The sequence below is a fragment of the Arctopsyche grandis genome, chromosome 4, assembly GCF_051622035.1.
Source record: "Arctopsyche grandis isolate Sample6627 chromosome 4, ASM5162203v2, whole genome shotgun sequence".
NCBI classification, from domain to species: Eukaryota; Metazoa; Arthropoda; class Insecta; order Trichoptera; family Hydropsychidae; genus Arctopsyche; species Arctopsyche grandis.
Genome location: NC_135358.1, coordinates 19,698,277 through 19,725,000, shown reverse-complemented (window position 1 = coordinate 19,725,000; position 26,724 = coordinate 19,698,277). Strand labels below are relative to the sequence as shown.

Below are 26,724 nucleotides of genomic sequence, written 5' to 3'. Positions count from 1 at the left end.
ACGATGGATGATAGCTTAGCTATAGAAACCTGTATTTAGCCACGTACAATGTAAGAACGCTATCGAGTGAAGGAAGTCGTGCTTGCATTAGAGCAATGAACTAGAAAGTATCAATGGGCATTTAGTCAGGGTACTTAGCGAAGTATTAGACGAAAATAGGAAAACAATTATACTACTTTACAGATCTTTATCGTGAGACGCCTCTTTGGAGACAACGGATTTATATATGTGAGTGCGGTTTGCAATTTAATATTTTAATAATAACTTTAGTAAAGTATATAAAATTACACGAATTACTTTAATATAATTTAAATATGAAAAAGAACTGATAGACAGTTGGGAAACACCGTTTCTGTTTGCTATTATTCTATTAAGTAAAGTTCGTTAAAGATTTTTGGCTGGAAGCAATTATGTGGAAGATTTATTGCTTCTGTGGGACCGACTTGGCTGGCGAAGGACCCTTTTTTTGTATTCAGGTAGGGAGATGTATCTCGTTTGACACCGATTTGACACAAAAATTAGCACAAAATTTTTCGAAATAACTGATATAAAACCGCTTTTTACGACCGATTTGCTGTTTATTTTTACACTTAAATTATACTAGGATGCAATTAGTAAAATAAGTGATTAGATGGTTAAGTTAAATTTCGTGCAATAGCCGGGTTTAAGCGAGTAATAGCGGGAGGAACGCAGAAGCACGTCCTCCTCACATGACACGAAAGACCGAACTCATATATATATATATATATATATATATATATATATATATATATATATATATATATATATATGTACATATATATATATATATATATATATATATATATATATATATATATATATATATATACATATATATATATATATATATATATATATATATATATATATATATATATATATATATATATATATATATATATATATATATTATATTAATATATATATATATATATATATATATATATATATATATATATATATATATATATATATATATATAAATATATATATATATATATATATATATATATATATATATATATATATATATATATATATATATATATATATATATATTGAATTAATGTTGTGGGATTTTCTCGTTTGTGAACAGAAAATTATGTTGCTGTATTTGAACATTAAAGTTTTCCTTGTTTTCCAGTTAGGTGAACGTCAATGTTGGCTTTATCCCAACAGTAGAAGGTCGAGGTCACTTCCTAGAAATACTAGGATACATTACAGTACCGAAATAGAGACGAGTAATCTACTTCGTAAGTAAAATTCACAGGAACAAATTGCCTAAAAATATTAATCAACAGTGGTACGGTACTAATTAACCGATTAATTAAATCTAATAATATGAGATTTATACCTATTATTTATTAGGATCACCTTAATATATATAAGCATTTGTAGTATATCACTGTATGTATTATACTTTCATCTATAGTATCAGCACCGGCGTCTTATATTGTAGTAGCGAAAGATGAAAGCGGATTTGGGGATATCGTCAAGTTATCGAAGTACATGTCTTGTAACAAAAAAGAACATGTGTGCTTTATCGTTAAATCCTCCCGTTTATTAGACCCCTTCAATATTTTCGAAACTCGTATCTCGTGTCAGCCATATAATGGAATCTTGTCGAGTGTCACTTAAACCGTTAATATCCGCCATTTCAATGGTACAATAATACAAATGTATAAGCATTATCATCCACGATGAAAAAAATGTCTCCGTACAACGAATATTCTTAGAGAGAAGTTTTCAAGGATTCCTCGAACGACTAATTAGCAAAAAAAAGCTGCTCGGTAGGTACAAGATTCTTTCCCCACTTTTAATACTAATTAATGAGTCCGACTCCAAATTTTTCAATTAATGCTTTTAATAAACTGGCATTTTCCCTTTAAGTCGAACGCGCTCACGTTTGCATCATAATATATAAATCTAAAGCTTAATTTTCATCAGAAAATTTTATAGACAAAAATTAATTCGTTTCCCCTTCCCCAGTTTCTCCATCAAGCAGCGTTTACGCGTTTGAAAACTTTTGAGAATATTTCCGCTCTCAGGATATGACTCAATGTATCCGCTAACAACTTTCAAGACTTCATCTCACATCTGTGAGTTTTCAATGAAACGTACATAGTTTGTAAATGCTTCGTATTAAAGCTTGTGTACATATGTAACATATGCATGTATGTATATATACGCGTCACCTCTGAAGTACTGTGCTATTGAATTTTTTTCTCTTACAAATTGGACACGCTTCAATTGTACAATATTTTAACAGATAAGCCGCAATGCGCTTTTCTAGCCAATTAAAAATATCGATAAAAAAGGTGTAGATTAATTTTTACTCATCATTATACAGACATCTATGGATAAATTTAGCAAATTTGAGATGTTGGAAAAATTTTGATTCGCGAGAAACAAATGAAAATTAAATAACATTAGCATAAATAATGAAAATTATATTCTGACGAAACCAACTTTAGTCTTGCGTGAACTTGCTTCATTACAACTTCGAACTGTTCGTGTGTCAGAATTTGACGTAATTGTGTTAGAAAGTGGATTTGACGGCTTTATCGTTTCACCTTTAGTGCGTGTTAATTTATTAAAGCAATTGATATATTATAAAGGAAATGGCACAAGATGAATTAACATGAACACGTTTCGTGTATTAAGGTAATTAGTTACAGTAACAGTTCCTTTTCGTAAACACTGTGCAGCATACATATTAACGTTTATATCGTAGCAAGCTAAATAAATAAATTAAGAAAGTGATATAATTAATATACATATGTATAGATGAATTCCATACAAAAAAAATTCGGATGTGACCAACCCATGACTTTATCTATGTATTTGAAGAATATAAGAAGGTCAAAAAACAAAATTCGATAATTAAATATACACACGTTCACACATCCCGGTTATGAGAGCATTTTCGATACAAATTGAGCAAATTGAGTAGGAAAATTTACACAAGACAAAGGTTATACTTCCGGTCGTCTGATTTTGTTCGAAAATTTTTTATTACTTTTTATCACTATAACTATTATACTCATTAAATATTAAGAAAATAAAAATAATTTAAAAAGTCAAAATAAAATAATGAAATATTGAAAAAAAAAATACTACTTCCGGCTTACAAATTCCGACCAAAGCCTTATCCGCTCTAAGTAAGTATATAAAGAATACAAATATAAATTTTCAGCTTGATATGTTCAGGGGTGTGGACTAGAGGTTGTGATTTCTCGACTTTTTTTGATTCTCGAGATTCGAGAATCTCATTTTCTCGGAATATTTGAATCTCGAGATTTGAGAATCTTATTTTTTCGAAATATTTGAATCTCGAGAATTCGAGATTTTCTTTTTTTGTTTCTCGAGATTCTCGAGAATTCTCGAGAAAGTATAATTTTTTTTTTAATATAGTGAATTGATTTTTTTAGCATATATGTAAAATCGACAACATATAACAACAGATTTCTCGATCACAACCTCTAGTGTGGACAGAATTTTTGACCTTTCTAAGAGGAAAAAATCTCACTTTTTTATTGATACAAGAATTATACTTGATTTTTTTCGTAAAAAGCACACATGTGTACGGGGTCGAAAAAAATAGTGGAAAAAAAATCGAACAAGAGTAAACTGCCATTTCCGGTTCACGGATGCATACCAAATTGTATACATAACTTGGTGTTAAGCTTAAACTTCTAGATATGAAATTTCAATTCAATAAACCAAAAGGTTTCTGTGAAAAAAATAAAAATTACAAAAATCCCCAAAATATACAGACACAGACATATACACACACACACGCACACAAACACACACACGCACACACACACACGCACACACACACACACGCACACACACACACACACACACACACACACACACACACACACACACACACACACACACACACACACACACACACACACACACACACACACACACACACACACGCGCACACACATTTTTTTCTAGATCATGAAAACGTGACCAGTGATCGATTCTGAGTTTGAATCAGTCAATATCTCGAGTTAGAATTTTCGCATGATCACAAAACTTCATCCATTTATTACTACGTACAATAGATGAAGCAAAAATCGCTCATAATAACGCGACGTTACATACGTTATGACTATGCGATGCTATGCACCGAAGCTTATAATTGGTAAGTAATCATTGTTAAAAGAAATATTAAATATAAATCGAGTGTGCGACCGAAGTACAGCCTTATGACTATCGGCTCAAGATAAATCGCCCATTTCGATTTAATTTCATGGTGAACTATTCGAGAAAATGAAATCTTTCGACAGTAAACACGTGGAAAGACAGCGCGGGAAGGAAAAGCTCTATATATTACATAAAACGTAGCTCCCTTGCCAATTTTCGGTTCAGTTCCCCGCCGGAAAGGTGTACAATTGATATCAAGGGTTTCAGCGTCCATTATGAATGTTTCATTCGGAACAGTGATCATTAATTTAAAGGTCTTGTCGAAATATAACGAGAGTTGTAGGCTCGATCGATCGATTGTTTCGTATAAAGATATTAGTCGATGTCCGGTTATTACGATGGAGAGCACTAGGTTTTTGGTAAAAAAAATATTTCAATTAATACATACTATATGTACATATACATATATGTACATGTATAGGGTTTTCTGTGGGTGTAATTAAATTAGAAATAGCGTGCGTCAAAATCAAACAAGAAACACGTAGACATGTTTAAAAATACTTTTTTTGGCTTTTGTATAATTACGAGCGTCCAATTAAAATTTTTAATTTTAGAGTTCCAGCTGTTTTCATTTTAAGACTTAATTGGATTTTTTTTAATTCTGGTGAATTATTATTAGTCTATTGATTTGTTTACACATTTACAGTGACCTATTAATATTGAATAATCGAAAAATTTAATTGAATATTTAAAAAAAATGTGTAACACAGTTTTTTTAATTAATATATGAATTTATAATTCAATTTCCAAGAAAAATTTGTTCTTTTATTTGATAATCAGATCAAAAAGAATATTTATAAATATAAAGGTCAGACTTAAGAAACAACATAAGACTTTTTTACATTAGATAACAAATATTAGAGTAAATCATTTAAAGGATTATTATGTACAAACCAATAATGGATTATTATGTACTAGTGATAGACCTGATAAACATTTAATCGGGCGTTTTATAAATGAAAACTACCTACCTACCTACCTATGTACATATAAACAATATAAATAATTATGATTCAATTTTCAGTAGATGGCGTTTAATGCTCGTGAAGTGAAGACTATATATGTACATACATAAAAAAAAAAAAAAAAAAAAAATATATATATATATATATATATATATATATATATATATATATATATATATATATATATATATATATACACATTGTGATCAGTTTTTTCTTGATTCGTTATCATATGCATACATTATGTTGGCAGTGTTTTAACTGTGATGTACATATGTCGAATCGAAACGACTATTATACTACGGAGAGCATTGACATATTAAGGGCGAAATCACACAGCTGTGAATGTGGCACGTGGTATTTTTTTAGATACTTTTAAACGTGCGAAAAAAAATATGCGTGCCATTCAGTGCCGTGCCGTGCCGTGCCGGCCATTCATGGAACGCCCGCCACGCCCCGCCCCACAATGATCCTCTGGACCTTTTTCAGTCAAATTGCATGCTTGTATTTATCCTTGCTTGACAGTGATCGATAACGGTGTATCCCATATTTGAAGAAATGTAGGAGACCACCTACGGCGAGGAGCCATGCACACGGTGTGCCGTTCATTGCTGTAGGTTTTCGCCCTAAGGCGATTGCTTAGTATTTGGACCTGCTCAATTGTCATGTTGATGCGCTGGTTAGGTTCTTGAGATTTAACACGAGACTATTTGAATGAGATGAATGATTGGTATTTTATTGTTTTTATTTTTTTGTTTTGTAAAACTAGTGTGACACTTTGGGGCAACCTGTCAGGCCACACTGGTCATTTTATTTTTATTATTATTATAAATAATAAATTAAATAACAAATTATATATACTATGTATTTTCAAAAAAAATGTTAATACGGCAATACGAGTTTATCTTTTTCTATCGACGTATTGAATATGTATCTATGTACATACATATTTAAAAATTTATTTAAAGCCATTTGAAATGTCAACATAAAGGAAAAGTTAAAACTACTAAAGTTATATAATATGTGCACAGAGCGTTAAACTTATTTGACATCATTACATCAACTTGACATACATTTTTCAGTGAGGTGCATCATCCGGAGTAAAACGACGATCAATCTTGTCAATTTTGAAATATCGTTCATATGTATGTATGTATATCGTTTTGTTTTACTTCTTTGGAAAAGGGACGTTCGCGTGGGACAACATGCCATATAGCGCACTATCGCCAGTATTAAACCATGTACATAGGGTTTGCTTTCGTTAGTTGCTGAGGAGGCAATCAATCAAGACAGTATATCCTCACGTGTCGACCGTATCTCGACAGGCCTGTCAAACTAGCGGTCTGCAACTAAATCACCAAAAAATTAAATCGATACTGTCGATTTATTACATATCCTACCCAGGACATATCGTTTGTAGTGGTGTATGGATCAATGTCAATGTTTGAGGAAAAGTGAGGTGAAAATATAACGAACCTTGCCAGGAGTGGTAAATATTAAAACATCATGCGAGACTCTGACTTCACATTATATATATCCCCAAATTTATTACAAACATAATGAATTAAGATGAAACCATCCCAAAATTACAGCTGTGTTATATGTAGTAATATATTGTGCGCCAACGTGGTCAACTGCAGTATATCCGACGCAGCCTTGTGTAAATCTACATATGTATACATATATACGAAAACAATTCAATTTTATTTAACGGGTTTTGGATTTCTCACGCTTGAGTGGAAAATGGTGTTGGTTTCAGGTTTTCAGATTGTCGTCGACACGTTTGCCATGCAATTTGTTGTAATAAAAGGGCGCGGAAGTCGTGCAAAAGCTCGGAGAACTGTTTGCGTTCCCAGCAATAAAGCTTGATAAAAGCACCCCGAACACATGCAAGCTTCCTCTGCGAACAAACCACGCGGTAATTATTCACGTTAGCTTGTATACTATACACATATGAATATACTATACCCTTATGTTCCTGTGCGAGTGTGTGATTTTAAGTTCCGCAATGGATATTTTATGCACGTCTGAATTGCAAACGGTGGACACAGGCGAAGTACATACATACATACGTATGTATAATAATACCCATGGTCAGAAAAACGAGCATAAAATATAGTAAAATTAATAGTTTTTCGATATTAGATTGAAATTGTATTTTCACTGATATAAAAAGTCCTTTAAATATGTTTATTAAATTTGATATATTTTTTTTACAGACATACTGATATATATATATATATATATATATATATATATATATATATATATATATATATGTATGTAAATATATAGCGCGGTGACAAAACAGCATAATAAGAAAAAGAGCTCAAAAACCTATTTACAATTCTTATAAATGCTCATAATACATATAATACATAATATTAATTAAATACTCTCTAAAGTCGACGATCTAAAGCAGATTGTGTTTAGATAATCTGTGTTTATACCTGAAAGGTAAAGACATTTGAAACATTACACAAGTACATATACATATATGTATGATTGAATTTTTTATCAATCATACATATATGTATGATTGATAAAAAATTTTCAATCATACATATATGTATGATTGAATGTATTTTTTGTTTACTATTTTTCAATACTCTTTTTACTATCTATATATTATTTATATGGGCGTTGGGGATTGCACTATTCTCCCTATCGTCTGGAATTAAAGCTATTATTAATATAAATATGTAAATATATAAATATTACTAATAATAATAAATAATAATAATAATAATAATAATAATAAACAATAAAAATAAATAATAATAATAATAATAATAAACAATAATAATAAATAATAATAATAGTAAGTATAATAATAATAAATAATAATAATTTAATGTCTATTCAAGGTGGTCGGTGGAGTAGTTTCATCCACCGAACATACAATGAAGAATGCAAATGAGAAGATGCAGCAGCAAGAAGACAATTAGACGATAAAAATATACGAAGACGTAAAAGGCCGCTCTCATCCTGAGAATGGCTTCAAAGTGAGGCACATGCTTTTCCACAAACATTTGCGACGCGCTGCAGCTTCTAGGTAGCCCGAAAAGAGCACGGTAGCAATTTATTGTTGTATTGTACATTTATCCTCCTCATCGTCTCCCGCTTGTATCTGGTCCATAATTCACCATAGAGGCCAGTACAAAAGGACATAAATAATTGTAACCTCTTCACTGGAGTGAAAAAACCGTCTAGCTAGCATATTTGCCCTTACACAAATAGCTCTTCTTTGACTTTCGATGTCACGGTGATCAGAGAGATCCTCCGTCAGCAGGTGTCCCAGATACTTGACTTCCCTAACGGTTTCAAGATTACGCCCATCTAAAATAATGTTGGGGACGAAATTAGGACCTCGAGCGTATCGGAAAATCAATACCATGGATTTACTCGTATTATACCGCATATTATGTTCTGCAGCAAACTTCCAGGAGGCGATTCAGAGCCGACGGAGAAGGCAAGATCACCATGTCATCCGCATAGCTGATGTGGTTACTGCATATTCCTCCTATGTGGCAACCAACTCCAGTTTGCCGAAGGCGATGTGAAAGTTCATCCATGTATAGGTTGAATAATCCAGGAGACATTGACCCACCCTGTCTAACTCCGCACTTCAAAGAAGCGGGATCAGAGTATGCATTCCCCCAGCGTACATGGCTGAACTGATTCCGGTGCCAGAATGCTAAAAACCTCACGAATTGACTTGGAACTCCCCTTTTTACATACCTCCTTTACGTTTCACATGGCTTTCGTGTTAGTGGTCATTTTTTAACAGTTTGGACCAAAGTAGATCATGATTCACTCGATCGAAGGCCTTGGATAAGTCTAGACTGACTGAATGACTGAAGCATCAAACTTTGATGCTTCAGATATATATAATTTGATATTCAGATATATATGTATATGTATATATATATATATACATATATATTAAGAAATTGATAAAGGTTGCCAATTTGTTGGAACCGTTTCAATGAAAATCAGAAAAATTTTGCCAACTCTGATAGGAAACGATCGACCTGGCGTCACGAACCAAGGTTTGGCCAGCAGCAACCAGTGAGACTCGAACCGGTGACTATGTTTGAAAACATACATATATATATATATGTGGTATATTCATCTTGTTGAATATCATTTATTTCTATTTTTCTGAGACATGACTATCGTCCTGAAAAATATAGCTTCTATCATACATATTTGATTCAACAAAGCAAGATGTAAAATTCAACTTCTATAATATACATATGAATGTATGTATGAGTACATGTTAAATAATGAGAGTTGAATTTGACCTACACAATATGTACATTTGAACAATTTGAATTGAAATTAGCCCCTAAATCCCAATTTTCCAACAAGCTTAACTAAATTAATTATAAAATTTAAAGGTAGTGAAAAATTTTAATCTTCCTCATTTTATCTTTTAACAAGTAACCAAGTGCACGAATTCGTGCACTTGATCTGGAGGTCTAGACTTTGAAGCTGAATTTCAATTGACAGACTGCTCATGCATATTGTCGATGTGTAAAGATAACCTTATATATAATATGTATACGTACATGTATGTATGTATGTATTTGTAAATATATAGATATACTTCTAATTATGTATATCAAACAAAATGAAAAATTCATATTCCTGCTGAGATCCGCCCCTATATAAAAATAGTAAATAAATCACAAGGTTCTTTTATTTCTAACAAATCAATCCAAATATACAAACGTTGGCTCTGAAAAGACGCAAAGACCTTCAATAAAAAAATATATATTAATTTCGAATCGATGGCATTCGTTTTTCCTCAACGAATTTTTTGAGTTATTGATATTGCTACCGGCTTCTGAATTTTCTTAATAAATGTAGAATTTTGATCTTTAATTTATTATCGTTCGAGTATATATATATATATATATATATATATATATATATATATATATATATATATATATATATATATATATATATATATATATATATATATATATATAAACACTGTAATTAGTTCGGTTCTAACCTCAACAGGTAAGAAATTAGGTGGATTCAGGAAACAGATTAAATTAAGCAAAATTTCAGCGGAAACAAAAAACCTAATTAAGCATAAAAGGAATTTAGATAGGGATAATAATAAGCAAGAATACAATCTAGTAAATAAGGAAATTAAAAAGAGAATAGTCAGGGATGTCAGGGATTTTAACAGCAAGCTAATAGAAAATACCATTAAGAATAACCGTAGCCTGAAAAAGTGCAAACAGGATCTTTTCTTAGGCAAAAACCAAATGATCGCAATCAGATCAGAGAGCGGAGTAATAATTAGGAATAGAGAAGAAATCATAGACAGAGTTTACACGTTCTATGCAAAACTATACGAGAACGACAACGGCCAATTCCCCGCTCTGGAATCGACACACGGCCAAAGGGTTCCTGCAGTATTGCCTAGCGAAGTAGAGGCCGCGCTAAAAACTGCAAAGAACGGTAAATCCCCAGGGGAAGATAATATTCCCATTGACTTACTAAAATATGGCGGCCCCCCCCTAATTAATATCTTAGCTAGGCTTTTCAGCAAATGCATCCAGAACCAAGCTATACCAGAAGGATGGAATAACGCAACTATCATTTTAATACACAAAAAAGGCGACAAAAGCGATATCAAGAACTACCGACCCATTAGTCTACTTTCAGCGGTCTACAAGCTCTTCACGAAGGTTATTGGAAAAGACTTCGATAATGGATTGATGTAGTTTATTGAAATGTAAAATTTGCACGTGGTGGTTCAGCGGAGCGTACGGAACACAAGTTGTCCGTACGCCGTCTGCTCGAACTCTGTCGACCGTCGCGTATTTCCGCTTGGGCCGACACTAATGCCAACTCGTCAATAATGCCAATCGACAATCAGTTAATAAGACTGTTTGCCACACGTCATTACAAAAGTCGGAACATAGTCCCACATAGGAAAACTGTTGAACAATACAGTTATTCTACAGAGTTACAGCATTACTGACGAGTCGTTTACAATAAATCATAGCTCTTAAAATAATTAAATAGAGGGTGAATATATGGAAAAGACTTCGATAATGGATTGATGTAGTTTATTGAAATGTAAAATTTGCACGTGGTGGTTCAGCGGAGCGTACGGAACACAAGTTGTCCGTACGCCGTCTGCTCGAACTCTGTCGACCGTCGCGTATTTCCGCTTGGGCCGACACTAATGCCAACTCGTCAATAATGCCAATCGACAATCAGTTAATAAGACTGTTAGGTTATTGGAAAAGACTTCGATAATGGATTGATGTAGTTTATTGAAATGTAAAATTTGCACGTGGTGGTTCAGCGGAGCGTACGGAACACAAGTTGTCCGTACGCCGTCTGCTCGAACTCTGTCGACCGTCGCGTATTTCCGCTTGGGCCGACACTAATGCCAACTCGTCAATAATGCCAATCGACAATCAGTTAATAAGACTGTTTGCCACACGTCATTACAAAAGTCGGAACATAGTCCCACATAGGAAAACTGTTGAACAATACAGTTATTCTACAGAGTTACAGCATTACTGACGAGTCGTTTACAATAAATCATAGCTCTTAAAATAATTAAATAGAGGGTGAATATATGGAAAAGACTTCGATAATGGATTGATGTAGTTTATTGAAATGTAAAATTTGCACGTGGTGGTTCAGCGGAGCGTACGGAACACAAGTTGTCCGTACGCCGTCTGCTCGAACTCTGTCGACCGTCGCGTATTTCCGCTTGGGCCGACACTAATGCCAACTCGTCAATAATGCCAATCGACAATCAGTTAATAAGACTGTTTGCCACACGTCATTACAAAAGTCGGAACATAGTCCCACATAGGAAAACTGTTGAACAATACAGTTATTCTACAGAGTTACAGCATTACTGACGAGTCGTTTACAATAAATCATAGCTCTTAAAATAATTAAATAGAGGGTGAATAATGAAACCTTTGCCTCATCCAGTGTGAGGATAAAATCAATTTATTGGTTCAGTAATATTTCAACTTATAGGTATACCTCTGGTGAATGTTGTTTCTATTTACATTAAAATTTTTGAAATCTCCTTTGAAGCTGTGAATAAGCATTACAAGATAAGTTTACTTTAAAGAAGAGAGAGTGGACTGTATATGGTTTAAAATTTAAGCATTCCTCATCTTGATGTTAACTTAGACAAGACAATGTTGACACTATTACAGTAGTCAATACAGATCAGCTATTACCGATCAACTTAACTTGATTAGTGAGTGTAATGCTCCTAAGTTAACTTGATTTCATCAATAAGTAACACAAACATTGCTAAATTAAAAGTAAATTGGAAAGTCATTCATTCATTCCTACAAGCAGGAAATGAAAGTGAACTATGATTATAGATGTCTCTACGTTAAACATTGAAATGTTCAGTATTATAATATTTACTTATTCTATGATTCACATAAATACTATAAACAGTAAGAGTTAACTTATGTTTTCATAACAAGAAACATAAGACCTGCGGATGACTCCCGGCAGGTTATAATTAAGTAGACATGAAATAATTTAAGATGCTCCATTAAGTGTGGCTTGGAGACTAACATTAACAAATCATGAATCTAATTTTAACTGTCAAATTTGAACAGTTTATTTTAAACTCGGATATAATCCTTCCGAGTGATGACATGAGACAAGTCTTATATTATAAAGACAAAATGATTAGATTAAATTCGGAGATATATACTGCCGAATGTTAAAATGAAAATAGCTTAAATTATACACACAACACAATTAAAGTGAACTACGGAGTACTACTATTAACATTGAATGATTTAAACTCATGATTACATCTAATAAGTAATATGAGTTGGGGGTAGTGTCTTCGGGTTAAACTAAGCTACCGAAGTTGACGGAATTGAAGCTGCTGTTTCTCCTCCCTCTTGCTGATCTTCCTTCCTGTCAAGTGGTCCTTGTGGTAGAATCGGCAATGGCGCCACTAGATGACTGGACCGACGAAACTCTCCGCTGGCAGTAAAGACGTCGACGACTCGAACTCTGCCATCTGGTCCGGGATACAATTTAGTGACTCGACCCAAGACCCATCGGGTTGGCAGCATGTGTTCCTCCTTTAACAGGACCATTTGACCCACACTCAGATTGTTGCTCGAGTCCTTCTTCCATTTGTGTCGTAACTGCAAAGAATGTAAATATTCCGCCGACCAACGTTTCCAAAATGCTGCTGTGGTCAATTGTATCTGAAGCAGATTGGCATGGACATTAGTGTTATATTTAACCTCCATTGGAAGAGCGAGTAAGGATCTGCCAATTAAGAAATGTCCAGGTGTGAGGGGTAAAAGGTCTAGTGGATCCGAAGACAAGGGACTAAGAGGACGGGAATTCATGCAAGCTTCTATTTGAGTCAATACCGTACAAAATGATTCGAAATTTAAGGTGGTGGCCTTTAACACCTTGTTTAAATGAATCTTCATGGATTTAACCGCTGCTTCCCACAGCCCTCCCATGTGAGGCGCCCTTGGCGGGTTAAACTTCCAACGAATCCCTTCGGAGGCTACATACCGTAGTAGCTTCTCCTCATGAGGACGTTCGTAAATTAATTTTACTAAATTAACGAGTTCACGACTTGCACCGACAAAATTAGTAGCATTGTCGGAATATATCGTATTGGGCCTGCCACGTCTGGCTACGAATCTTCTTAAACAATTTAAGAAATTTGAACTCGTTAAGTCTCCGACAAGTTCCAAGTGAACTGCCTTACTGGAAAAACACACAAAGACACAAACGTAACCCTTAATTATCTTAGAATTCTTATTGCAACCACTCTTCACAGGAAAAGGTCCTGCGAAGTCTATCCCCACATGACTGAAAGGAAAATTCGCAGTGGTACGTTCAAGCGGGAGTAATCCCATTAATCTATTGTGTGACAGTGGTTTATTTCTGAAACAAATGACACATGAACGCACCACTCCTTTGACAGTATTATGTCCGGCCAATGGCCAATAGGTCTGCCGCAATAACGACAGTAAGGCTTGAGTACCCAAGTGAATATATTTCAAGTGCGCATCTCGGACAATCATGTGTGTAAGTTTATGCTTATTTGACAAGATAATGGGTGACGTTGATAGAGTTGTTCCCAGAGGAAGTCTACTTCCAACACAAATTAAATTCTCGTGGAATAGAGGGGACAATTTAGCTAATTTACTGCTACTGGGAATTGGATGTCCCTTGCTCAGCAAACGATATTCCAATGGAAATGATTCCATTTGCGATAACCTAATCAAATTATTTAAAGCATCTTTTAATTCTAAAGCGGACGGTTCGTTATTTTCTTTAACGTTTAATTGTTTATTCCTTAGTGGCCGACGAACATATGATAAAACTCGAAGGAGTCTTGGAAGATGAGAATATTTATCTATCCAATTATTTTCCCTCACAAGGGTAGCGTTAGTGACTACCCTTCTCTCTGGAAGATCTATTGTGATCTCAGGAGGTCTTCGAGGCCATCGTGATTCGTCTAATTTCAACCAACTAGGGCCGTCCCACCATAACGAATTATGATTTAATTCTGATGGTTGAGTCCCTCGAGAAATTAAATCTGCTGGATTGTCTGTAGAGGAGACATGGTACCACTCAATGGGTTGAGATATTGATTGGATTTCGGCCACTCGATTGGCAACGAAGGTGGTCCATTTACATGACTCTCCTCTAATCCAATGCAATGCGACGGTTGAATCCGTCCAATAATATTTTTCATTAATATGAATTGTTAATTGGTCTATTGTTGACTTCATTAACTTTGATAATAACATAGCGGAGCACAGCTCTAAACGCGGAATAGTTACAAAACTGAGCGGAGCGACTCTCGAACGAGAACACACAAGATGACATTTGGAATTTCCCAATTGATCAGTACATTTTACATAAATACAAGCACCATAAGCTTTCTCGGATGCGTCACAAAATCCGTGTGCCTGTATATTAATGGCATTATTTAGTATTATCAATCTAGGAATTTTATAAAGTTTCATGACTGTATTGGATAATTGACAATCTTTCCATTTTTTGAAGATTGTCTGAGGAATGAATTCATCCCAACCAATGGTTTGTTGCCAGACAGATTGCATTAATATCTTATAATTAATTAACAATGGAGATAATAGTCCTAATGGGTCGAAGATCTGACTAATTACTGATAAAAAGTTTCTTTTTGTTATATTTTCAGTCTCGACTTCGGTTTGAACCTTAAATACAAAAACGTCTTCCCGCGGTTTCCAAAATAAACCTAAAGTTTTGTGTGATTCGTTAGAGAAGTTAAAATCTGAACAATCGTCAGCTTTAACATCCGTGATTATATCGGAGTTGTTCGATGTCCATTTGCTTAAGGGCATACCGGCTGATAATAATATGGTTTCCAGTTGAACCTTTAATAATTTACCAGCTTCAATAGTATTAGTTCCCGTGAGCAAATCATCAACATAAAAATCACGTTCGATCACTTTACTAGCGATGGGATATTTGTTTCTATTCTCCTCTGCTAACTGATTTAGACATCTAGTAGCTAAAAATGGGGCTGAAGCAGTTCCGAATGTTACTGTATTAAGCTTGTAATGCTTGAATTTACTCTGGGGATCTGTTCGCCAAATGATTCGTTGTACATTTTTATTTTTCTCTGCTATTTGAATCTGTCGGTACATCTGCTTAATATCCGCAGTAATCACGTATTTATGGAGTCGAAAGTTGAGTAGTAAACTTAACAAATCTGATTGGACACTAGGTCCCACCATCAAAATATTATTTAGTGAGATATTAGACGTTGTCTTTGCGGACGCATCAAAAACTACACGATATTTAGTGGTAAGGCTAGACTCCTTAACCACGACGTGATGAGGTAAATAACAATGAACCTCATGTGCCTCCGGAGGTTCACACTCTGACATATGTCCTAAATTTATGTACTCTTCTAAAACTTTATTGTATTCCATTTTTAAATTATTATTGGCTAAAAAACGTCTTTCCAAAGTTTTGTGTCTTTTCTCCGCAATGTGTAATGAACTTCCTAATACTACCGGGGAATTTTTATATGGTAAAGCTACACAAAATCTACCGTTTTTATCTCGTGATGTGTGTGCTTGGAAATGTTCCTCACATCTTTTCTCCTCAAGAGATTGATGTTTTACCATAGGAACCTGGTCGATCATCCAAAAGTTTTGAATGTGACTGTCTAATTGACTTAAGCCTATGTGGCTCTTCCCTGGAGCATTATTTACTTCGGGATATGGACCAACTATTGTCCATCCGAATTCGGTATCCTTTAAGATAGGCATACCTTTTCCTAACTGGATGGTTCCTGCTTTCATAGCATGAACGCAAATCTCGGCGCCGAGCAATAAATCGATTGGCGTCGGTTTATTCCAAAGGGGATCTGATAACTTGATTCCCGCTGGTATTGAAATTAACTGTTGATCCAGTTTCACAGTTGGAATTTCGCCAGTAATTTCTGGTAATACCAAACACAACACTTTGGTTGAGTAATTAGTGGTTGAAGACCTTATGGTCACCTTGGTGATGTGACGAATGCTACTTTCTTGATTAGCGATACCTACAATTTTTTGAGAGATTTTCTCTAATTTGAAGTTATTCTTCTTAGCGAAAGATGTGGTAACATAGTTGACTTGTGAGCCGGAATCTAATAATGTGCGACCCTTAACGACCGTTCCATTGGACGTTATAATGTCTACTTGTACCGTCGGTAAAATTATCTCCCTTTGAGAGAAATGAGTAGAATGAGCATTAATTGACTTCCTTCCCGTATTATTGGAACTAAATGTATCGTCCTGATGCAACAAAGTGTGATGGTTTTGTTTGCACCTTAAGCAATTATAGTTAGACTTGCAATTTGTTATCTTATGCGATGAATTTAAACATTTAAAACACATGTTATTAGATTTAACGAATTCATTTCTTTCCATACTGGATTTTGCTTTGAATTTATCACATTTGCCTATGAAATGATTATTCCGACAGAATGCGCATGCGTTTACCTTACTTGATGGGTTTTTGTTCGCGACATGAGTTCTCATGATTCTTTGACGACTATGAGGGAATTCCTTCACCGTAGTTACAGATGCAGTAGATTGTAATACATTACATCTATTCTGCAAGAATGTCTCTAAACTTTCATATGGTGGCATTTCTCTGCTAACCAGCGATATTTCCCAGTCTCTTACTAGATTAAAAGGTAATTTCCTTAGAACTAAACATGTTACCCATGGATCTAAAATTTCTCTCGCGTAACCCAACGATTCAATGTTTTTAATACACACTGTTACCTGATTCAATAGATTTCTCAATTCGATATGTGATTCTCTTGTGATTAATTTTAAGTCACAAAGTGAATTAATCCTAGTTTTGAGATTAAGTCTTGGTAAATTATATTGCTTGTCTAAAATACTCCAAGCTATTTCGTAATTGTCTGAGCTAATATCTAAACCTGATACAGCTGCCAAAGCGGGACCGATTAAGGATTGATGCAAATATTGCAATTTCGTGACATTCGAATATTCCGTTTTGTTTCCTATTATATTCTTAAAAGCTTGTTGAAACGATTGCCATTCAGATGGATCTCCCTGAAATGTGGGAATGGTTAACGTCGGTAACTTATCTCTAGCAAATTTAATTGTTGCTTGCTCTACCTTTAGTTTACTATCTTGAAAGGATTGGCAATCTAATGCTGCTTTAAGATTTTTAATTGTCATTGTAATCATGTAGAACTCTTCGTCTATTTGATCCGCCTGCTCTATATCTGTGAGGTTGTCTAAATACTCATAATGGAGTTTTTGGAGATAGTCGTATGCTTTTTCAATAAATTGATACTGTCCTTCATTTATTTCGGAGATTCTGTCTATTTTCTCCTGTAGTCTTTTAAACGCGCCCGAATACCTTAATTCTATTGACGCCATTGTAACTTCTACTTTATTTTCTTTCGCTAATGTTTTTATCGATTGAGTCTGACTTCGAGTCTGATGTATTCTAGAGCTTGACCTGTCTCTAATAGGTTCTACGTCCCTAGTTGGATTTCGACCTTTATGCGACTTGGAAGTCGAAGCTTCTATTTCCTCGTTTTCAGCACTTGACATTTGTTTCAGAAAGTTGCACTATTTCGTCTCATAAATACAGTTATTCTCTACTATAGCTGTCAATTGAACTATTCGTAGAGATAAGGTAATAATATTCAATGATTCACCGTGAATCTTAATATTCTACTTTAACTATTATCACCAGAATCTATCCAACATATTTTGGAAGAAATAACAACCCTAAATTGGTGGGTGCTTGATTTAAACCACTTTGGGGCTACAAGTCTTGTGATTTATTTTAAATCACCACTGTTTCATCACACATTATGAAACAAAGAGATCTACCGATGTATGTATATGCCGGTATGTACTTGATTTAATCCACTTTGGGGCTACAAGTGTAATTCCACATTTATCGTGGAAGGGGGGGGGGGGGGAGGGTGTTTCTACACACATTAAGAAACAAAGATCTACCGATATGCATATACCGGTATGTACTTGGTTTAAGCCACTTTGGGGCTACAAGTATAATTCCACATTTATTGTGGAGGGGGGAGGGGGGAGAAAGTTTCTACACACATTAAGAAACAAAGAGATCTGCCGGTATATTAATATACCGGTATGTACTTGGTTTAAGCCACTTTGGGGCTACAAGTATAATTCCCCACGTGCTTTGCTAATTTTACACTACATCTGATTTTACACTTTTAATACGAAATTCGATGCGACCGATGAAACATTCCTTCGTAGCGCGATATTATTTTATACAATCGCGTTAATTAATTGTTATACTTTAAAACATATTTTAAAAACTGACCTACCCACATGATTGCCTTTTGAACAGATTGCCTGAGATTGAATACATTCACTTACTTGAATATCCTTTACGATGTTTATGTGATCGTTCCGATAATTTTGGATTACCTCTGTGTCCCATGCGTCTTTGTAGGTTATGTTTTTATTTATATATTTTCTGCGTCAATCACGCGGTCATGTACCTCTGTACATCAATCAATATATTGCTGAAATAGAAGCAAACATGTTATTAGTATTGGAAAGGTATGGATAGTAACAAAGGAACGATACCGATTTCTTAATTGACATCCATTTTTTCTCGACCACGTTTTTTCCTATTGGTTTGTCCGTTTGGTGTTGTGGCCTAGGTTACTGGTGTCCGGTTCGAAGTGACCATCATGGAAAAGACTTCGATAATGGATTGATGTAGTTTATTGAAATGTAAAATTTGCACGTGGTGGTTCAGCGGAGCGTACGGAACACAAGTTGTCCGTACGCCGTCTGCTCGAACTCTGTCGACCGTCGCGTATTTCCGCTTGGGCCGACACTAATGCCAACTCGTCAATAATGCCAATCGACAATCAGTTAATAAGACTGTTTGCCACACGTCATTACAAAAGTCGGAACAGTTATTACAGAAAGGCTGAAGAATATCCTCGACGAGAACCAACCTATAGAGCAGGCAGGGTTTAGGGCAAATTTCAGCACAATGGACCACCTCCAAGTAGTTGGCGAACTAATCGAGCGCGCCAACGAATATCAACGGCCATTGTGCCTAGGTTTCGTCGATTATGAGAAAGCCTTCGATACAGTTAGTCATAATGCAGTACTTAACGCTCTAAAAACACAGGGAGTGCCGGAACCCTATGTGGGACTGTTAGCTGCAATATATAAGAATGCCACAGCTTCGGTTAAAATTTTTTCAGGTACAGATAGATTTAGCATAGAAAAAGGAGTAAGACAAGGAGATACAATCTCGCCCAAGTTATTCAATGCGGTGCTTGAGGGAGTTTTCAGGAAATTGGATTGGGATACAGCCGGAGTAAGCATCAACGGTCGCTTTTTGAGTCACCTTCGGTTCGCAGACGATATAGTTTTAGTAGCTCGTGATTCAGCTGACCTACTTATCAGACTAACACAGCTGGACAGAGAAAGTAGAAAAGTAGGATTAAAAATTAACGTAGATAAGACTAAACTAATGTTCAATAGTTATTGCATGCCTGATAGCATCCCCTTAGATGATAAACCAGTAGAAGTAGTAAATAATTATTTATATTTAGGTCAAATAATTGACATGTCTGGTAGTAAAAATGAAGAGATAAAGAGACGTATGAAATTAGGGTGGAGTGCATTTGGACGGATGAATGCTGTTTTTAAATCAAAAATGCCACTCTGCCTGAAGAAAAGGATCTTTGATCAATGCGTTTTGCCAGTGATGACGTATGGATGTGAAACTTGGACACTGAACGCCAAGATGCAAAATAAAATCCAATGCACTCAAAGAAGTATGGAACGCTGTATGCTTGGCATAACGAGGAAAGACAGGAAGCGGAACACGTGGGTGAGAAATATGACAAGGGTAGTGGACATAGTGGATAGAGTGAAGAGATTGAAATGGCAATGGGCGGGTCACGTAGCTAGGAGGATGGACGAAAGGTGGACAAAAGAAGTGCTTGAATGGTACCCGAGAGAAGGCAAAAGAGTAAAAGGAAGACCGCAAGGAAGATGGGTGAACGAAATTAGGAAAAGGTGCGGAATGAGATGGATGAGTGTTGCGCAAAACAGAGACGAGTGGAAGCGTGTTGGAGAGGCCTTCATCCAGCAGTGGATGGCGAATGGCTGTAAATGATGATGATGATGATATATATATATGTAAATATATATAAATATATATATATATATATATATATATATATATATATATATATATATATATATATATATATATATATATATACATATATAATATGTACATACGAGTATGTTATAATATGCTGCCTGTTTTTGAAGTACGCGAATCGACGACCGCAAGAGCCCACTTTAAACGCCTACCATGCGAAATGGTGCCAAGTAGTGATCCCATATAAGCTTATAGCATATTCCCGGTACTTTAAAATTATACTTGTTAATATGAGGTAGGAATAATTTCCCTATCGGAATAAATATTCGAAATAGTTTCGTACAGAAATTTCGTTTTATCTGTCCAAGATACGGAGAGACAGGAAGTCGATAGTAGCGTAACGTTGTTCATTTATCACGGTTTATTTATTCAACAATTGTACGTATGTTTGTAATATAATATAATATAACACACTGAAGTGCTCTTTTTTATCATAATATTACATACATATGTATATAGGTCTGTTTGATTATGAATTTATATTTCAATTTATCTTGAAAGGATGAAAAGTAAAGAAGAAGGGGATGGTTTATGTATTCTTTAAACAGGAAGGAACAAAATGTCTTGTAAGCTATGTATTATGCTACTGATTGTGTTATCGCATATTTAATAGCATAGCTCCTCGTCGGACGTATACGTTGTCAGATAAGGATACGACAACAACATCATGAATATTCAAAGCCGAGGATTTATTAGCGAAACTTATTCATGCCGGGGTAAAGGATTGCGAGAGAAACTGGCACGGGCATGGGTCAATCGATAGATTTTCGGTGGGAAAATTCTCGAAATTTAATTTTTCAACCGGAATATTTACGACAGTGACTTTTTCGGAGGCAAGTACGCCCTTCTATTGTCCTACCGTATTTACGGCCTGCGAAAATGAATTTACGGTGTAATTACGTATATTTTTCGTTAATTTACCCCCTCTACTGAATTTTTTTTCGGGGGAAATTGAAAAATCTCCGTTCCACACAGTGTGGAATTTCAGCACATGGAATTTTTTAATATCCTATGTGTCTCCGTTGCGCGAGTGGGGTAAAATTAAATTTTAACTCGCTTAAAACTTAATATTGTTAGTTTACTTTTACAGACACTGCATACATATACATACATACATATATACTTTCATCGGTATACACATAATCATTTTTGAGATTGGAATTTTCCAACAACTTTGAAAACTAAATATCGCAACTTTATTACAATAGTGTCACTATGCTAACTGCACTATTTTTTTTAAATAATACTTTTATTGCATGCAAAAATTGACCAATTAGTGATTATAAACTAAATTAAATACTATTTTGACACCGGAAAAGTAAAATGAAGGTAATTTTTTTTCGTAAATAATATCCAAAGCGTTGATTTGAAAATTGAACTTTGATCCCGTGCATTTAAAAATTGGGATTTTTGTTTAGTGACACTATTGTTATAAAGGTGCGATATATAGATATGTACATTTTATTTATTTGTTTTACTTATATGTCTTTGAAAATTACAACACAGACGAATGTGTGGGCGGGCTGTTTACACGCTACTGTGTAGAATTATCTCTGATTAGAAGCACTGAAAGATGGGAGAATTTCCGAATTAAATATGTGTTGATTTGTGATGGCAAAATTTGATTTCAGATATCAATTTTAACATCGTTAACTTTTTGGCAGCGCAGGATCTGATAGGCTCAAGTTTTTAAAAGGAGATGTTTTGTGTCTAGTGATATAGTTTAATTACTTTTTTGAGATTTCGAATTATATGCCATTTATTAACTACCATAAAGTTTTATCCATTGTACTCCATTCATTATCCTTAGACGTTTATTTTATATATGAAATGTATTTATTTATTGTTCTTCATATTGTAATTCTTTGTTATTGTTTACACAGGGAATGATTTAGTATTTATATTAAATAAATCGAAACATAATAAATTATTTTCTGTCTTGGGAGTGTAACACTAATAATATAATGCAAGACAATAAACGGAAGTGTTGATTATGTTCCGAACTTCCTTTCAACGCGATTTTACACAAAATTGCTTTTTGATTGTATTACGTATTTCTATTTATAACAAATAATAAAATTAAATTTTAGACCTTTCACTTAAAATTCAACAACTTGATTAATTAATTTAATAACGACAATTAATAAATACCTCTAATAAATACATACATAGGTACATGTTTTAGTATTACAATTTAGTTTTCAAAATTATTTTAATTAGAGAGAGTGTATCTTAAACAATTTACAATACATATGTAAATATAATTAGAAAAATTATATATGTATATAATTATACATAACATCAATCGAATGTATTTATTAATATAGAAAATATCACACTTTCGTTCATTATACACACAGTATTATTTTTTAAGTATGTTGATTTTTATTTTTATGTTATTTTTTATATCATGTATTCAAATTTATTCAAAGTAAAGCAAACCATATGAGCAACTAGGGATCAAAGAACCAAAAAAGGTCGTATGTATTCAGCTTTAAAGAACGTTATAGATTTACACCTTTGAGGTTTACACAAGTTTCATGCACATTTCGGCTCTCGCGTCTCATATTTCCCGTGGGCGCTTAAATCCATAAATCCTTCACTTGTGTTTTTATTTTAATGTCGCAAATAAAATCTCGAAAATACAATTTTCCACCGAGATTGGGGAGACACGGATCGGTGAGACACGGTGAAAATCTGTGAAAAGCTCGTCTATCATTGTCAACTTTCACAATATATGTACATACATTAAAACTTGCTGAATTTTACTTTAGTTATTTCATCAGTGCACTTCCAATTTTATTCTTGGAGCACTATAAAACTTTTATTGCTCTATTTAATCTCAATTCATCTGAAGAACAGGCCAAATCCAGATGACGATGAACCTAATAAAATGACCAATATCGATTAAATGAATAGAAAATAGCTATTTTTTTTTTCATTCAACCACTTATTCATAGTTTGCGGTATACTTTTGTTATACGACAAACTTAAATAAAATTTTAATTCGAATCTTAAATTAAATCTTGAGCATTAAATACGAGTAGACGTATAATTTTCAAATCATGAAACGAAAAATAATTATCAAATATGTACGTTTCTGCATACATTGAAGACTAAATTTTAGTATTTTTTTTCTTATGCTTTTTTTTACTGTTTACATCGTCCATCTAAAGTAGTGGTTCTCAACCTGTGCACCGCGAGCTTGTTGCAAGTGCACCGCGAAAAATATGGTAAAATCAGAAAAATCCAAGAAATAGTGAAAGTAGGATACAGTCGTTTCATAAATGAAAACAAAATTGTGAATCCAATATCTATGCTTCAAAGAACTAACCGAGAGTACGACAGTATAAGATGTTTTCAATTCTATTTCTTCATGTTTAGAACAATTTAAAATATCATGGGAGTAATGTGTAGGAATTTGTACGGATGGTGCTTCGTCAATGGTACATAGACTCATTTAAAGGATTTGTTACCCTTGCAAAGACAAGAAACCCTAATATTATATGGTATGATTTTATAAAATGTCTTCAGAATAATAATTGATATGCTCAAATGGCAAATCCACTGAAAAAATAACTGGAAAAATCGAATAATAGAGAAACATAAAGTAGGTATGTTTCCTTCACTTAACGAAAATATTGCCGAGGAAATTATTTCCGCTGTAACAGAACATTTAACTTTATTTGAAAAAAAGATTTCACATTATTTCTTTTCTTAAATATAGAAATTTATGACTGGATACGAAATCCATTCGCTACGACTGATACATTGAGTTGTGGATTTTCGTACCCAGAAGAAGAAGAATTGGTCTCCTTTTGAACGGATTGTACTCTAAAAATTCAGTTTTACAAAATGACTTTGGTTTTGGATTTGAAGAATTTGGATTTTAATCCAAAATGATTTTGTTACAGTTTTCAACATCATATTTGCGTCAACTCGGTTTCTCAACAATAACTAGTATAAAAACTAAAACACGAGAAAGACTTAGAATTTAGACGAAGAAATGAGGGAAGCTACATATATCAAATATTTGACCTAATATTTCTGAAATCTGCAAAATCCGACAAGCTCAGGTATCACATTAATTAATTTTTACACCAAATAAATTCCATTTTGTTAAGGGTAAAGTTAGTTACAGTTTATCCGTATATGTATATATCTTTTCTTTTATTATTTTTTTCTTTAACTGATATTTAATTTGTTAAATTTGTAATAACAATTATGTTCGCATATATATACATTTTTTTTTTTTGATCGTTTAATTCTGGTGCACCGCCGTTTTTTCTTATGATCAAAAGTGCAACGTGACTTCGAAAAGGTTAAGAACCACTGCTCCAAAGCATTACAGTTGCAAATAATGTATTACATGACCTAAATGTTGTCAGGTGACATATTTTGAGTAAGTTCTCTTGGTTCCCAAAGACAAATCTTGAATTTCAAACACAAACCTTAGGGCCGAGCCACACCTAGTGACTTGTGAGTGGCTCAGTTGAGGGTCGTGGTCGCTCTTGATCTCTCAATTTGGGAGACCAAAAGTGACCAAGAATCCGCTCAATATATGTATGACGAAGCAACCACACGTGCTAGTAATAGTTTTGTCACTATAGATTTTTCAATATGTGACGATACAGTCACAAGTGCTCGTAGTTTTTTCACTATGTAGTCGCCGACGACTAATCGCCGAGTGGGGGACCCTCCGATACAACGCCATTTGACGTAATCCTTAATACATTTTGAAGGATAGTGTTGGTCGCTCAAGCCATAAAATTGTCCATTTTAATTTATGTTTTTTTATTTATGATTTTCTTGCATTTCTTACATATTTTTACTAAACCGATCCAGTGCTTTTGGAAAGTTAACCGTTTTGAATTTTATCATATACTGACGTTGAGTATACTTCTTTTGAACTTTTTGATAATATTATACTCTATATCAGTAAGATAAGAAAGAAGAAAATAAATTAAATCAGAAAGAAGAAACAAAATTAATAGATCGTATGATATTTATATGTACGTATCTTCAAAATTCCAATTGGCCAAATTCGATATATGTTTCAAGGAAAATTTTTCTATTCCTTTATATTCCGGTTCGCGGTGGTAGCTCACCTCTACAATCGATATCTGGCTGCGAACATAAATTATTTTCACCTTTAATGAAATCCACCGACGCATTCTAAATTCGGAGTAGATTCCCGTGCCTCAGGTGTGTTTCCTATTTGTGTGGGCGAAGGTCGTCAACAAGCCTTATAAAAGTCATAACTTTTTCATCAAATTTGAACGGCTAAAATAGCCCACATACGAATTCTAGTACATATTGTATGTATACATACACATGTAGTATTTCTGTCGTGTGCCTTTTTTCATGTCAAAAATTGCTCATTGCAAATTGTGATCGATGTTTACTCTCTGACAACCCATGAAATATTTCGTCTTTTCATCTTGTTTTATGAATTTGAATACTAAAAAATAAAAATAACTAAGCAAAACCGTAAAATATTTGTTTTGAATGTCTTGTATTATAAAATGGAAATTAACACTGCAATGCATTTTTATTTATGTGGCGCCCTTCGTTCTACCGACTAGGATTTTCTCAAGATTCGTTTTCTCAACTCGTCGTCTGCTTTAACAGGAGTTTGTATATTGTATACAAAAATATTTTTTTGTATAAATATATATCTTTAATATACGAGACATATTGTGATCAAGAGATTTTTAAGCCAAGCAGCCAA

The 26,724-nt window shown here is 34.0% G+C and overlaps 1 protein-coding gene across 1 annotated transcript; it reads right to left on the bottom strand.

Annotated features, from left to right (window-relative positions):
- Positions 1–11,852: 11,852 nt before the first annotated feature.
- Positions 11,853–19,607, bottom strand: LOC143910842 (uncharacterized). Its single transcript, XM_077429440.1, has 2 exons — positions 18,940–19,607; positions 11,853–18,809 (listed from the first exon to the last, which is right to left on the bottom strand). Exon 2 carries the CDS (start codon positions 18,356–18,358, stop codon positions 13,097–13,099), a length of 5,262 nt encoding a protein of 1,753 aa, XP_077285566.1. The 5' UTR covers positions 18,359–18,809; positions 18,940–19,607; the 3' UTR covers positions 11,853–13,096.
- Between the last annotated feature and the right edge of the window lie 7,117 nt (positions 19,608–26,724).

Excerpts from the sequence above, each read along its gene's own strand:
- LOC143910842 (XM_077429440.1), bottom strand. The coding sequence starts at position 18,358 with ATGTCAAGTGCTGAAAACGAGGAAATAGAAGCTTCGACTTCCAAGTCG.